Below are 15,889 nucleotides of genomic sequence, written 5' to 3'. Positions count from 1 at the left end.
CTACCTTACCTCCCAAAAGCTGTCTGTGCTCTCATCATGACTGGCGGGCTCGTCAAAGGTTCCAGACATGATCTCAGATTTGGCAGGGTGGCTTCAGGCTGTGGGGTCTGCAGCAGAGTGATGCTCCTTAAGCACTGAAAGAGAAGAAAAAAATAAATGTAAACATGCTGACTGTCAGCTTCATGAAGAGCAGGATACACGAGACATTAAAACTCAGATCTAAACACCCTTTGTCCTTATAAATCCGATTAGAACATCCAAAAAATGTAGATGCACATACTGTAGTTTTCACCTGTCAAACCTAATAATATTCACTTTGTTTCATACAAAACAAAGAGAAGTAGAACCATAATAGATTACAATGCAAGTGGAACACCTTCTACTACTTTATTACTGTAAAATTTAAGATGTTTTAAGGATGCTCCTCAATGAAAGACTTACTTTTGTATCCAAACATTTGTTAAAAACATCTTGGGACAAGATTTTTCAGAAATGTAAAGATCTACCTCTAACTCTACCTCTATAAAGGTCGAAGTTATGCTAGTTTGCTGGTCTGATGCAAGATGACATCATCTTACAGAAGCAACTAATGCTGCCAATCAACCTAAAATGTTTTATGAGGCAATTTCCAAACAATATGAAGTATCCATGATACTACAGTGAGAAAGACCATTCACAAGTTTAAAAAAAGACTAATGTGACTTGTTTGGAAGGGTTGAAGGAAAAAACGTTTCTCCTCTTTAGAAAGAACTTGGCAGCAAGGTTGAGTTTGCAAAGTTGTGTCTGAACAATGTCCTTTGGTAAAACAGGACTGAAGTTGAGTCTTTTTGGCCAAGGTCATCTTTGGTGAGAACACAGCATGTCACTACAGACAATTCATACTAAATGTTCTGCACTGAGGTGGAGGATGATGATTTATGATTCACAAACAAGAATAGTTGTATTTGCTATCTGCCTTGAGGAAGGCCTACATGGCCGAAACATGTTGGCATTTTAACTTTTTCTAGGCATTTTAACTTTTTCTAAGCCATGATTTAATAAAGGCCTTTTAATTTTTCTAACTTCTTGAGTGCCTCGGCTTTTTCTTGTTTTTGTATCTTTTGGATCCCCATGCCGAAGAGCACCTGAAGTATACTCTTTTTTACACCCAGCAGCACTCCATGCGTTTGTAGTTGCCTTGATGATTTATGATTGTTTGAAGGCGCAGGACTTAAAGCTTAGTCAAATTTTGGTCGTGAAGCAGAACAATGACAGCGAGCAAAAAGATAAATTATAACTAAAAGAAAGAAAAGACTCAAGGTGCTGCGATGGCCACATCAAAGTCCACACTTCAACCTTAAAGCTAGGGTAAGCGATTTCTGGATAACATTAAGTCTGTTGGTCTTTGAACATAACATCAACAGAACATGGAAAATGTCCCTCTCCCACCGGTGCTCCTCACAAAAACACACCGCATCGGGAGATTGAACTAGATCAATGTTTGTTATGGTTTAGGGAGCAGGCTGCACCAGCTGTTACAAAGCCAGAGCTGTGTATGAAGTACGACTCCCTGTACGTAAGAGGGCAGATGGTAAGGATATAGAAACCATAGAGTTAGAAATCATGTAGAATTGCTTACCCTACCTTTAAGTGAGCTGTGCATAAATGCCAAATAATTAGGGGAGCAAAATCCCTTCTCACGTATTTAACATCAGATTTATACAGGACATCATAAAAAAAGAATAACGCAAACGTATTGCTGATAAGTTGGTTATTCAAACTACTTAATCTTGGGGTTTTCATTTCCACATACTGATTTTTAATTTCACCATTATACCACCATTATAACGAAAGGGCTTCAGGCAGTCTCCCTCTTATTTAGCACAACTTTGTCAATGGATTAATTGTCTGGCCATCAATTTTCAGAGCTATAGCTAATAGCAGCTTTAACCGCAACACAGTCTCCTAATTATGGAGTAATTTCCCCCCATTCTAGTTAACTACTATTATTCTTCAATTGAATACCTCCTGCAGAAACGAACAGCTATGGCATAGGTGTTAATGGTGGTATTAGAGCAGAACTTCAGAAATAAGGACATGAAATGAGTGCTACTGCAGAGCAACAGACTTCAGATCTGTCTGATAGTGATGGAATTCTAATTTCCAACAAACTCTCAGCATAATAATTGAGGAATGAGGCAAGCAGACTAATAGGTTTACCATTATCCTGGTACTGCTGCAGCCTCACACCCACCTCCATCAGTTCTGATTCAGCTCACGGCCCACACTGCAATTTTAAAATGGACTAAGCTGTCAGATGACTCAAATTTTGGTTGAGTCTCACAAAGAGTTAATTAGCTGCCTTCCATGCTATAAAAATGCTTGTTTAATTAAACCTACGCACAGACACACTCTGCTTTTATCAAGATATCTTTGATATTCTCCTTTTTTTTTTTAAGTATGGCCATGGTCTCAATAAAAGTTTAAACACTGTCTACAAAACATCACTGGAAACCAAGAACAATAGTACATTAGTTAAATGCAAAATAACTAAACGTGGGTGTAAAAACACAAGTAATAATAAAATAAAGCAATTAAAATTGCTTAATATGGTTTGTGTATTTGGAATATATGGTTTTCGCATGGACGTAATTTATTAAATATAAACATTTATTAAAAGTGGTGTTTTTTTCTTGAGATTCTCTCCAAAAGAGGTACGATTTCTTTCAACCCTCATGTTAAAATGATGATGGTGTTGGTCTCCACAGTAAGATTACACATCCATATCAACTATACAGGGTTGAATTTGTATGTAGCCATCAGATAAAATGAAAGAAAGACCCAAACTATTGAGTGACAGCTGCACTGCAGGCTATGGTGTAAATAGCTGGTTGTCATCAGTTTAGCTACTTAGCACTTAGCATTTTCAGTGAAATTTACATCTGAGCTGTGAATAAAGAACAGAGCATAATTCTTCTTATTTTAAATATAATATAGTTTTTTGAGAGATACCATTTTCAGGGCACAAGTAAAAAGTGTTGAAATGACGTCACATTGGTCACAGGGGAAAGTAATCGAACCACGATTGCTCCAAATGCCCATGCGCCGAAGCCAAAGCTGGGCTGACTGGCAAAGTCAATAACGTGTTTATGCAATACTTTATTTTATAAGTCGCTGCACCCATTTGCCTATTTTTGGGTTTCGGCAGAGGCAGTCCCTGTCAATATGGTGTCATGAGAAGTGTAAATGCCAGACATTATATAGAATATGGTTATGTGGTGGAGTGGCGACTGGTCCAGGGTGTATCCTGGCCTTTCACCTAAAAACAATCGGGTTAGGATACAGGAGACGCCTAGCCCTTAATAGAGAGAAGAGGGTACTGATAATTAATGGATGGATTATACAATATAAAAATCTGTATTACAAAAGAACAGATGCAAGATATGAATATGTTCAGGTGAGATGAGAGCTAGAGACCACAAAGAAAAGCAACACAAAGACACAAACAGTACTGGGATCAAGATATGAATGCAACAGGAAGATGCAAATGAAATGGATGTCAAACATGAAACATCAACGCAGCAAGAAGGCTTATTTGCCGAAGCTGTTATCAGTTCATCAAAATGCCATCTGCAGAGACAACAGGTTTCACAAAGGCTCTGCTGGAAATATCAATAAATGATGCTGTGACAATGGGAATATCTGATAGTGATCTATTCTGTGATCTTTAATTGATTGACATCATTTCTGCTGCAAGTGTTTATTAAATGATAGAAATAGACCACCTAACCTGAGATGGATGACAAACTTTGCGTATTAAATTGACAGCTTGGCATTTTGAGAAATAGGCTTAATTGCTTTCTTACTGATAGAAGCTCTTTGATTCACATTTCCTGGTCAGTCTGCACCAATTTACCCCAAAACAGTGCATACATGACTTTATGTGATCCAAAATTAGATCCAGTGGGCTGCATCTATGAACCTTTGAGTTTAAATTGTTTACTCCTGTGCTTTTAAAACTCATATTGGATCATGCCTGATTCTATGGTGACCAAAATTCTTTTATATGTGATTCTACACAAAGTTGTACAAAGTGGTCAATACTACAGTGCTTGTGACACATAGATGCCCGTGAATGTTGCAGACTGACTTTATTGAACAGTAATATAGTATGTAGGAACAATAAGTGCATTTATTAAATATGTCAAACTTTCTGCTTTACATTTGCTGTAAACTGTAGATAAAATTCACAAAAACATAAGACTGTGAAATATTGAAAGACAGTGGAGTAACATCCAAGATTTAACCTCCTGTTGTTTTTATAAAAACTGAAGCCATCAGCTGAGTAAAGGGCGGTTGAATTTGAAGAGTTGATTATTTTCTCATAATAAAAACAAAAACTCATAAAGTAATATTCTTTAATAATAAACTATTTGGAACAGATAGGACTAATAGGAACAATAGATAGAGATGCAGCAGTGATGTGTTTTGACGGGAGGTCAGGGGGAGGGGAGGAAGCTGCTCGGGTATTTGGGTCAGCATGGACGAGAAGATGGAGCGACACTTTTGTCAATAAAAGGCCAAGCTCAGATCTGGAAGAGAGTGGGCTCACATCATTAGAAAATAATCTAAAACCTTATCGACAGAGGGGAGCATCCACGGTTGGGTAAGCCAACAGTTCCAGACAAAACAGATCCTTCTTCAACGATGCCGTGTCGAGAGTAAGCTGGAGAAGTGGGTGTTTAGTATGCTTGGTTAAGCCATTAGCTACATGCAGAGAGGAGGGCTTTTGTTCGGGGCTGCCTTTGCTTGGCTTATTTTGAAGGCAGATCACAGTGCATTAAAACAACCATCAGCTATGTTCTTCTGTTTTGTACTGAAGCCAAAAAGCTGAGATAGAAGTGATACAGTGAATTTCAAGGTTTTTCTAAACAACAGTTCACAAGACAACAATTCCTCCGTGAAAAAAGACTCAAAACTCAAAGAGCAGCAGCACCCTGCAAGGCTTAGTTAGCATCACACCGCTTTAACTCACCATTGACTCTCTCTCCCCTTTCAAAAGTGCACATAGCAGTCTCAGTCCAGCATCCACATCTTCACAAATAAGCAAGAGCATCGCTAGTCTCCCACATCTGAAGCAAGTGCACCAGCATCAAGAAGCATCACAACTCCCAGCAATGCAAGCTGGACGGCATCAGCACCCCCAAGTGAGACAAACCCCTCAAGACAAAGCTGCCCCAAGACGGCACAGCCCCCCACAAGAGCAACAAAAGCCTACCTCCAGTCCTCCATGAACGGCGGCTAGGGCTACAGCTAGGAGAAAAGAGGCACGTGGGCTCCTCCAGCAGGCAGCCCCACTCCTCATCACCTCCCCTCCTGTCTGTTGACGTTTGCTCAGCGCTGTACGTCCTACTGAGTGCAGAGCAGATGAAGAGCCGGTCCACCTAATCTGTTATCTGCTATGTCCCTGCTCACGGTGCTTTTTCTAAAGTTTATGAGTGTGTTTCTCACAGACGGATAATCCTGTGGTGTCATGCTTTAATGGCTCAGACAGAACTCCAGGCCGGAGAGAGGAGGCTGAGAAAAGGGGGGGGGGGGGGGGGGGGTTGAGCAGTGGTCCATCGGTAGCATCAGAGATGCCTTCATGTTGACACATGAGGCATCCTACGATTAGTTTGGAGGGAGCATTTGGGCTTTTGAATGAATGAATGAATGAATGAATGAATGAATGAATGAATGAATGAATGAATGAATGGAGTTTATTCAGTCATGACAACACAAAACAACACCAAAAAAAACATTGTGCCACAGCATTAACATTTCATACAAAACCAAAAACTGTGTTGAACAATAACTGAAAAGGCATAAGCTGAAGCAAAATGCTTATAAAAGCCTATCCTATTGTACCAACTTTCTTTTTTTGGCTACCGACCTCCAGAAAACCAAAAAGAGAATAGAAAAGCAAAGAAACAACAAAAGGCAAAGAAATAATAGAAAAGCAAAGAAACATTTACAGATGGTCAATTGCACTTATAAACTTCAAAAATAGCTTTACAAACCATTTTCTTAAAGGAGCTTGAGGCCGGATTGTGGCAAGATTTATGAAAAAAATCCGTATACATTTTAAGTTTTCTATTAGTAATGTCAGATGAAGCGTTCCAAACCCAAAAGAATGAGCCCTCTAGTGTATCTCTCCGTTGCCTTGAACAGGCTGTGTGCTGCAAAATGTGCTGCAATTCGGTCCCGAATTTCCCGCGCTGGGCTGCGGATGTGACGTCACATGACGCTGCATGTGCGTTCTCCCCGTTCTCCCGTGCCGGCTTCGCTGTTGGCTGCAGTACCCCCAACGGCCGTCGTGGTGAAGGGTGGCGCTAGAGAGTCTCATTTCTTAAAAGGAGCCTCATGCTCCTTTAAATACAAAAAAAGAATGACATGTTTTTAAATTTATGTTGGCATCATTCCAGAATTTAACTCCAGTGATGGAGACACATCTCCTTTTCATACCTTTTTAGCTATTTGTACTGTGAAATTGCAGACACCTCTAAGATTGTAACGAGTCTCCTTTTGGGTTTAAATACATTTTCTGATGAATAATCATCAGACCAGTAAGACATCTGAATGCCTCTTTATATGCACAAGAAAATGTGCTTCATGAATATTATTTCAGCACAGAGCGGTGTAAACATGTTTGTTTTTTTAATACAGGCGAGCAGACAAAAATGATTCTTTCACGTTAAATATTTATTGCATCTAGACGAAGGAGAGGAGTCTCATTTTACCACATGACCACATGAACAAGTAAATTTGGAAAACAAGACCGTGGCCAGCACAAGTCCTCCCCTGCTGCTTGGGTTTATTCAAATATCTGTCCACAGTGAAATGCAGAGTGTTTAACCGATGAGGCTTGTTCAGACTTCTTAGCTGTAATCTATAAAACTTTTGTTCTCAGGCCCTCATACTTCCTGTTGTGCCCTCTGCAACAGTTTGACACAGGAGCTTGCATTTAGTTGGCGTTATTAAGACATTTCTTGTCTGAATGAGCAAAAAATAAGAATTGTAATTTATATTGCTACTATCAGTAAGACTGCAGACTAATAAATAGATAAGTAGCTGGTAGTGATGGATACAACTTATAGGTAAATAGTCTTTGAAAAGACAAAGCTTGTTTTGTTCCCATTCACTTTGCATTAAATAAAGATCAAATGTAACTACATACATTTTTCCTTGAAAAGAAAAATGTTAATTATGTCTCAGCGTTGTTTCAAACTCCAGACATCCACTTCTAAAATAGTTTATAACCCCGATGCTACACACATTTAATAATATCATATTGCGAGCGAAGCAGCCATCTTCAGTGAGCAATTAGTTTTGAAAGATGATAATGTTTCTTGTACCAGTTAATGAAACTTAAACAGGTGATCCGTCAATTTGCATGTACCTAGATGCCTCATTGGGTCTCAGTCAGTCGACTAGTTTCTTTGGAAAGGACGCATCATTTAAGTCACTTATTATGCCACTGATGTTGAACTAACTTGGTTGTATGTTGAGAGTCTAAACCAGTCAAGCCCACTGTGAGGTGTTAAGGTGCGTGCTGGCGTACAATCGGCTGGGAAACCAAACAATGAGTGCGTACGCCTGCAGTGACCCAGAGTGGTAGAGCAAGCAACTCTCCACAGGGCTAAAAAAAAATGAAAAAATCAACCTGGGACTAGAAGAAACAAGACTGAACTGTGGTTGCAAACTACTCGTTTAAGGTTAGGCAACACAATCAACACTCTTTTGGCCAGAGAGAAATGAGAGAAAGGACTTCAGGAAATGTGTGTTTTTGGCTGTTAAAAAGTTGCTATATGAATGACATCAAACATTTTGATTCATCATTGGCTACTGGCCATATTTTTTCCATAAAAGAAAAAAAAGCTGATCATTCCTCTGATCAGTCGTCATTTAAGTTAAAAAGAACATCAGAACTGAACAGCTGGTGTCTACAGCTGCCCTGATGTGTTTATTTTCTTTTTAAGATTATAATTCAGCATATTTCTTTTTAAATTGTCATTTCAACCAACCTTGAAATGTGCATTAACTGAAAGAAAAAAAAGCACTTATTTCAGACTGCTATACTGCTATCTTTATCAAAAGACAGGAATAAGCTAACTAACTATAACTGGCCATATTGCAGGACTGAGAACAAAGTCTGCAGGCGGGTGGAGGAGTTATATGTACTTGATGTCAACTGTTTGGAATTTTCATGGTGACCAGAGAGCGTTCCCGCTCCGTTGACATAGCAGCTATAAAATAATAAATGATTAACTTGTGAAGAAACTGGGAGCGTGTTCATCGGGAGCGTGTTCATCTGTAAAAATGAACTCAATACGACAAATGAAGGCCGCTTGATTTAAAAAAAAAAAACATAATTCAAACACTTTTAGATTAAAAAAGAAAAAATATTACGGCCCCCTTTACTAACAGTTTGCATCTTCAACTTTAAATCACTTTAGTAATCCACCACATCCACAATCTCTCAAAAACATACCGGGTGAAGTCTGTCACAGTCTCAGCTGTAGTACCATTACTCTGCAAACCACACCTGCATGAATCACCTGACAAGACCTGCAACAGAGAGCAGAGTGGTCTCTGCCAGCAGCCCTGCACACTCAGGAGAGGAAGGTCATGCAGACGTCACATGTACGTGCCTGGAGTCCATTTATTTTGAAAGAAAATCTCCTCACACAAAGCTTAAAAAAGGCTGATGATCAAGCAACTGCTCTTATGGCCAACAGACTCTGCAAGGTGGACAGAATGCTAATAACAACTAAGGCTCCACACACAACAGATTGCTTTTATGCATTTATGCCTGACTTTGGGGAACAGAGGGCAATGAAAAACATGAAATCCCTCTAAACTATTTCACATTTAGGCTATTGTTTATAATATCCTTTCGATGACTTGTTCAACCGTTTTTCACCTCCATTTACTGCACTTTCCCGTTAAGCTGCGGGAGACCTGCCTCCCACTATGAAGCCTCTGCTGCAAACTCTTGACTTCAGTCTCTGATTGCACTGCATCCATTTTCAATATTCGGATATCCTGTGCATCACAGAAATGTGCCGCAGTTTACAGCAGAAATCAATCACATCAGGACATACATCCTGAGTGCCAACAGATGAGCTAATTCACAACTATAGTCTCACAAACACGGCAGGCCTCGCGAGATCTTCAAACGAGTAAATAAGTACAATTACGACAGAACAGCGCATATTGGGTGAAACTGTACAGTTGCTTCAAAGTCCCTTCTCCACAGCGAATTTCTGAGAAGGTAAAGTAACTTCAAGATAAAAATAACCTTTCACTAATAGATTTTCCGCCAGCGAAATATTTTAAATATAATTAGGTGGAATGAAATACACTTACTTGATATTTACTTTACTTACTTCTAAACTTGTATTTTAAATCAAATTAAAAATAAAACAGTCAAAATGTTTTTTTTTCCATGAACTGTATACAACTCATCATTAGCTGCAAAATGAATGCTCTGATGATCATCATTTAGCATGTTCCAGTGTATAGAAAATCTGTATGTGACTGCCTCATAAAAGAAAAGAAAGTAATTTCAATCAATCAATCAATCAATCAATCATCTTTATATCTAAAGCACGTATCACAGATAAAAATCACAAAGTGCTTTACAATAAAAAGCGAAGCAGGATAAAATAAGTAGTGTAAAGCAAACAGGGATTAAGAACATAAAAAGAAAAAAAAAGAGCAGAATAAAACCAAGTTTAAAAATCGCAAAGTCAAGGTTATTCAGTCAACTAAAAGCTTGTCCAAATAAAAGGGTCTTCAGTTGTCTTTTAAAACGTTCAGCACTGTTGGTCCGGCGCATAGAGAAAGGAAGAGTGTTCCATAATTGATGGGATGGGATATAAGGGGATCTTGGGACAGATAATGAGTTTTGTTCTGATGACCTGAGTGAGCAAGCTGGGACATAAACAGTTAAAAGATCACAAATATATTTGGGGCTTGGCTTTCATTCACTACTTTCATAAGTATTTATTCAATGGTATAAGTTAAGAGAGCATCGCCGTGTTCAAAGAGAGCACCAAGGCATTTTTCAACCAAGCATGCTAACTACAGCTCAAACTCATAATTGATCTAAAGAAAAAAAAAAACTTTTCTACTTTCTTTATTCGGCATCGACAAAGCAGCATATGTTTGGTTTGAAAACTCTTTCAATGAGACAGAGCTCAATCAATGATTTACAGTAAATACGTCACACACACACACACACACACGTCTATTATTTCAGTGGAACCTCTGAGCACAGACCTCCGGCACGATGAGATCTTAGTCACATTATTCTAATGCAGCTCTTTTGCAGCTCCTTTCTTTCCCCCAGGACAAACTCGCTGCTGCTGCCCTCGTAAGTTCTATATATAGAACTACGTTCATCAATAATTCACACGGCAGAGTAAACAGATAGAAGAGGTGGCCAACCCAACGCATCCGCAAAAGCTCTTAAAGGTTTGATGTGATCTTATGTCACCGACTAGACTTTTGGATTATACAAGAAAAAAACCTTTGTTAAAGAGTTGTTCTGTGATAGGTGTGACCGAGAGCGTTGTGGTTTGTTTTTGGTTTTTTTTAGCTGCAAAAGCTAGGACAAAGTATTTGCATCCTTCAGTCATATGTGTCAAAAAGCTGAATGTCACAACAAGACTCCACACATCAGATTAACTTTATAATCCAATCCTGACGTGCTCTTTCTCTTGCACATAAATGTATGAGTGCTAATGCAAAACTTCTCAGTGACTACATTCAGGAAACAGTGCTGATGCTCTATCAATCCATAACCCCAACACAAGAAACCACTTAGGCAGCTCAAAACGATTGGTGAAAGCAAAGCGAGCTGAAGGCTGAAATCTCTCTTTAATATTCATTTATTATCAATAACAGACACACGCAGACTTGAAATGTTACAATCAATCAGTAATTGATCAGTGAAAGTGAAAGGTGATCACTAACTCAGAAGTCGATCAGAAGAGAATCTCAGGAAAGCAGGAACTTCCAAGCTACATTTGGTTGCTAGACTTTTACATCTTTGAACGTCTCTCACAGCAATAACGCCAAACTTTAACAATGATTCCTATACAGGACTGTCTCAGAAAATTTGAATATTGTGATTTTCTGTAATTAAAAATGTCATACATTCTGGATTCATTACAAATCAACTGAAATAGTGCAAGCCTTTTATTATTTTAATATTGCTGATCATGGCTTACAGTTTAAGAAAACTCAAATATCCTATCTCAAAAAATTAAAATATTCTGGGAATCTTAATCTTAAACTGTAAGCCATAATCAGCAATATTAAAATAATAAAAGGCTTGCAATATTTCAGTTGATTTGTAATGAATCCAGAATGTATGACATTTTGTTTTTTTTTAATTGCATTACAGAAAATAAAGAACTTTATCACAATATTCAAATTTTGTGAGACAGTCCTGTATGTCTGGAATATTTTCAATATGACTGGGGGGAACATGAAGATGAATGAATCAAAGTACATGAAGTTAGTTATATACAGGGGTGCACACAAGCCGGGACTCGAGGGCTAGTCTACTGCATGTTTTAGATGTTTCCCTGTCTTCAACACACCTGATTCTAATCACTGGTCGTCATCAACATGTCATCAAGGTTTACACAACTCTGTTGGTGACACAGCCTTGTCTATCAGGGTTGTGTTGAGGCAGGGAAACATCTAAAACGTGCAGTAGACTGGCCCTCGAGTACCAGCTTGTGTGCACCCCTGGTTATATGCCAGCTCAGTGTTGTGAAGCTCGGCTGCTGTTCATGAGCAGAGGTGGTTTTTTTTTGTTTGTTTCTTGTTTCTACTAATGCAGGTTTCCTGACCACTGTACAGCATGTCACCTGGAGGCGCTAAAGGTAACAGTAGCAATAAAAACAGAGAAAATGATTCCTTCCTTTAAGGCACTAGTGATCTTAATTTGAAAGTAGTGAGACAGAAAAGCCAACAGAGAGAGGGAGGGTAACAGCTGAGCTGGCTGGAACAAGGATGCTACGGCTCTGTGTGCGCAGCATCTGCTCCTGCAGCTGAGCTACTCAGCACCCCAACACTGACGGAGTTCACCAGTCTTCCTGTGTCTTCCTGTGTCTTCCTGTGTACGCTGATGTGTGCAATCAAAAATAAAAAGAACAAATCACTATACCATTGAAAGTTAAACTTATCAAAAACTGTGTTCAGACACAGCCTTTAGGGTACGTTGTAATGCTAGCACGTCTTGTCGTACATTACACAAACCCTTTATAGGTAAGAAGTTGTTAGATGTAACTCCCATTCTGTGATTACGTAATAACACACCACCGGCACGAGGGAAGGATTTAATCACCTTTTTGAAGTGGCCGTGCCCATATTTATGAAACCTAAGTGTACTTTAAGTAGAAAACTGTCTATGATAAATTTTTCAAAGCAACTCAATAGTCTTACCAGAGTGCAACTATTACTTAGTGGAAAACTCCTTCAAAGTTCATAAAAGCAATTAGATAAGCAAAGATCAAAGTCTGGGTGTGTCCTTAAAACTAGTTTCGTAGCTATTTTTTATAGAGGTGGATAAAAAAAAAACCCATGGGAATGCACAAATCAGCCTTTTTCATTCACATGAGTGATAATTCATAATTTCAGCATAAAAATGATCCACGAGAGGAAAAAATCAAGGTCAAACACAAAGTGACGTCACTAAATACATAATTGAAGATTAAAGCAGTTACTAAACCTGGTTTGTCCTCTTTGCGGCCGCTCTTTCCTCGATAGCATCCCTCTTTAAAACTATCTGAATGATTTGGGGGAAAACTGAAACCGCGGCGTCTCTGTTCGCTTGCAACCCCGTCACATCCTGCAGTCTAACATCCACACCCACACAAGGCAAGACGGAACTTTGGCAAACCTCTGAGAGGACACATTAGGCTATCAATAATTAGCTAGCTGCGTGGGGAGGGCGAGGGCGCTCGCTGATCATTCCTTAAAAAGGCAGCGAGTTACTCATTACAGAGGAATTAAGATGGGCAGAAAGAACAGATAAAAGTCACACAGGTGGTGATAAGGACGGATAGGAAAGAGTCCGCATCAGACTCTGAGTCTGGATCAGGATATCGGCTCAGCTGCAGCCAACAGAATCAATATGGGTTTTCTGATGTGGAGGATAAACATTCTGAGGTTTAGAATTGTTTGGGTTTTTTTTAATGCATGAAGAAACTAATAAAGTATTCCAATTAAAACATCAAAAAATTGAATACATCAAAATTAAAGTATCAGAGCAATGCTGTGATGAATCAGAGCAAATCTCCAACAAAATCCTGCAACGGCATTGATCAGCATCCCAGTGATGGAGGAGTCACAGGAAGCCCGTGGTCTATCTACACAGATGCCCTCCTCCTCTATTCCTACCATCTGTGTATCATCCGCGTATCATCTAATCACGCTTCTCCCAGAAGGGCTTACTCCACTTGACCTAACTGTTGTATCCTATTATGCAGGAAGTAATTTACGAGCAACATGTGGACAAAGAGGACCGAAAGGCCTGCAGGTCTGCTCTTATACACCCCTGCAGAAAATTCAATTTGAAAATGGCCTGTTTTTTTCTGCTGTTATTTCCTGACATCCATTCTTCTTGATGTGGAGGGCTGACTCTGAGAAATGACTCAGAGTCAGACACTACTAATGGTGCTGGTCAAAAATCTTTTAATTAACCCTATTTTACTCACTATAACTGGAAATACAGATTTGTTTTTGGAAAGCAAAATGCTTCTGGGTAAATTAAATCAAATGCTCACAAGAGCCTCCAGAGTGATGGGTTCGATACCTAACATTTGTAGCTCGAGCTGCAGCTCTGTAGTTGCAAACAGAAGAAATGAAAATCAAAAAAGCTTGAAGTAAATATTGAGTTTTACTAAAAGCTCCATTTAGTTACTAAGTGTTAACTCTTATCATCATTTATAGATTTTGTCCAGGTGTCACACAGATTAAAATGTAGCTTTTCTGCCAACTTATGAGGACTGACCTTTTTACTTTTACATGTTCATTTATTGTACTGGAAAGGCATGAAGCACAGATGTCACTGTGGCGTTCTGGGCTAAGTAGCTGTGAAACTCCATGTAGTCATGCTCAATGATTCCGTCAATGCTACATGAGCAAATGTGGGTGACAACAGGGTTTTGCATCCTTGTTTATTTGTAATCAATGAGCCTTTTTCTCTCATTTGTTGCACTTTTGCAGAGATGCGGAGTAGACAGGGTAGTTATTAAAGCCTCTAGCTCAGCTGCTGGAATCAAAGTGTGCATGCATTTCTGAACGAGCTAAGTTGAAGATGGGCGTGAACCTCGGTGGGCGATAAGAGAAGTGACTCATTCAGAGACCGGGCAGCTGCAAAAAGCAGTGAGAGGTACACATGCCCACATGCACACTAATATACACACACTTGTAAAAGCATCCGTTGTTCTCGTGAATGAAACTTCCCACACACATACAAAAGCCGAGAGTTGCACCAGCAACCTTTTAGCAGAGAGGAATCAGAGCTATCTATTCAACGATGTTCTTATATTCGATTTTATTAGGCGTATTTTATTACTGTTTATGCAAAACAATACTGTCAAAGAAATACAGTCATGTCATTGTATGGAAGGAACTTCTTGAGCTTGATAACAATCTGACCTTGACTTCTATTTATCAGCTGTTCCTGAGCTGTAATTATACCCCTGATGTTGTTTACAAGTGTTCTATTTGTCAGTTACAAACCACCACCTGAAGTTTCTCCATCGTAGCAGAGGAAGGTGTGGCAAGAGTTCAGCAGCAGATAGTAGATGTTTGACAGAAAAAAGGGCTGTATGTTCTGTTCTGTTCTGTTCTGTATGTTCTTTACGGCAGTGGTCTCCAACCTTTTCTGAACCGCGGACCGGTTTAATGTCTGACAATATTTTCACGGCCCAATCTAAAGGTGTAGTTGATAAAAAAACTAAATAAAATGACAAGATCAGCATTAAAAACTGTGGGATTTTCTCTATAGTAATAATAATAATGAATAATAATAAAACATAATTTTCGAAAAAATAAAATAAAATAATGGAAATTGTAAATTACCTTTAATATGAGTATTTCTATAAATGTGTTTTTATGTTTTTACGTCTCATTAACGTTATTTAAAGCCAGGCTTTTATTTTATTTATTAAGGAGACCGATATTTAGTGATTTTATTTTGAAGGCGTCTCACCGAGACCTCGTCAACATCCGGCACTTCAGACTTTAACGGTAAAAGTTTAACGGCAGTAGAAAGTGTGTCTGAAAGACTAAACTAGTGTCAGGAATGCTAAAGTGGAGCCTAACTGACACAAAAAGCACCTGCTGATAAGGATTTGTTTTCTTTGCAAATGTTATGCCATATTTATGTAAAGTTTGGCTGTTTGGCTGTCATGGTTACTCATGTATTGTGGTTAGCGGTAGGCCTGATTTATGGTTCCGCGTTAAATCCACCGCGTAGCCTACGGCGTAGGTCGCACGGCGACGCACACCCTACGCCGTGGGCTCTGCGTAGGTGTAACGCGGAACCATAAATCAACCTGTAGCTGTTATTACCGAGCGAGCGAGCGAGCAGCTGTGTCGGTCTGTATTTAAGTTAAATGAAACTTATATGAATGTAGAAAGACTAACTCTATTTTATTTTATTCCTTTATAGCTCTTACGGTGTGTTTGCAGTGTATTTATTGTACATCCAAGGAATAAAAACATTGTGAACCATCAGTTTGAGAGTCATCCATCATCAGGGGATGCTACAGAAATAATTTTTTCTCTCTGTGCGGGCCGGCCCGGTACCAGATGACCCACGGCCCGGTACCGGGCCGGGGCC

At 39.2% G+C, this 15,889-nt stretch overlaps 1 protein-coding gene across 5 annotated transcripts in view; it reads right to left on the bottom strand.

The window, feature by feature from the left end:
- pacsin1b (protein kinase C and casein kinase substrate in neurons 1b) overlaps positions 1 to 15,889 on the bottom strand; it is a 38,542-nt gene that overhangs the window by 12,989 nt on the left and 9,664 nt on the right. For 2 of the 5 annotated variants that reach the window (XM_061726870.1, XM_061726874.1), the window contains exons 1-2: positions 12,767 to 12,924; positions 10 to 134 (exon numbers count right to left, since the gene is read on the bottom strand). In XM_061726870.1, coding sequence (XP_061582854.1) covers positions 10 to 69 — 60 coding nt within the window. In that variant the 5' untranslated portion in view covers positions 70 to 134; positions 12,767 to 12,924. Of the gene's footprint in view, positions 1 to 9; positions 135 to 5,014; positions 5,159 to 5,257; positions 5,281 to 12,766; positions 12,925 to 15,889 lie in introns of those variants that run through there. The other 3 variants (XM_061726873.1, XM_061726871.1, XM_061726872.1) reach the window with 3 other exon arrangements.

Source organism: Cololabis saira, chromosome 8 (genome assembly GCF_033807715.1).
Source record: "Cololabis saira isolate AMF1-May2022 chromosome 8, fColSai1.1, whole genome shotgun sequence".
Lineage (NCBI taxonomy): Eukaryota > Metazoa > Chordata > Actinopteri > Beloniformes > Belonidae > Cololabis > Cololabis saira.
The sequence above is the reverse complement of the archived record's forward strand: the minus strand, read 5'-3'. Positions and strand labels throughout refer to the sequence as shown.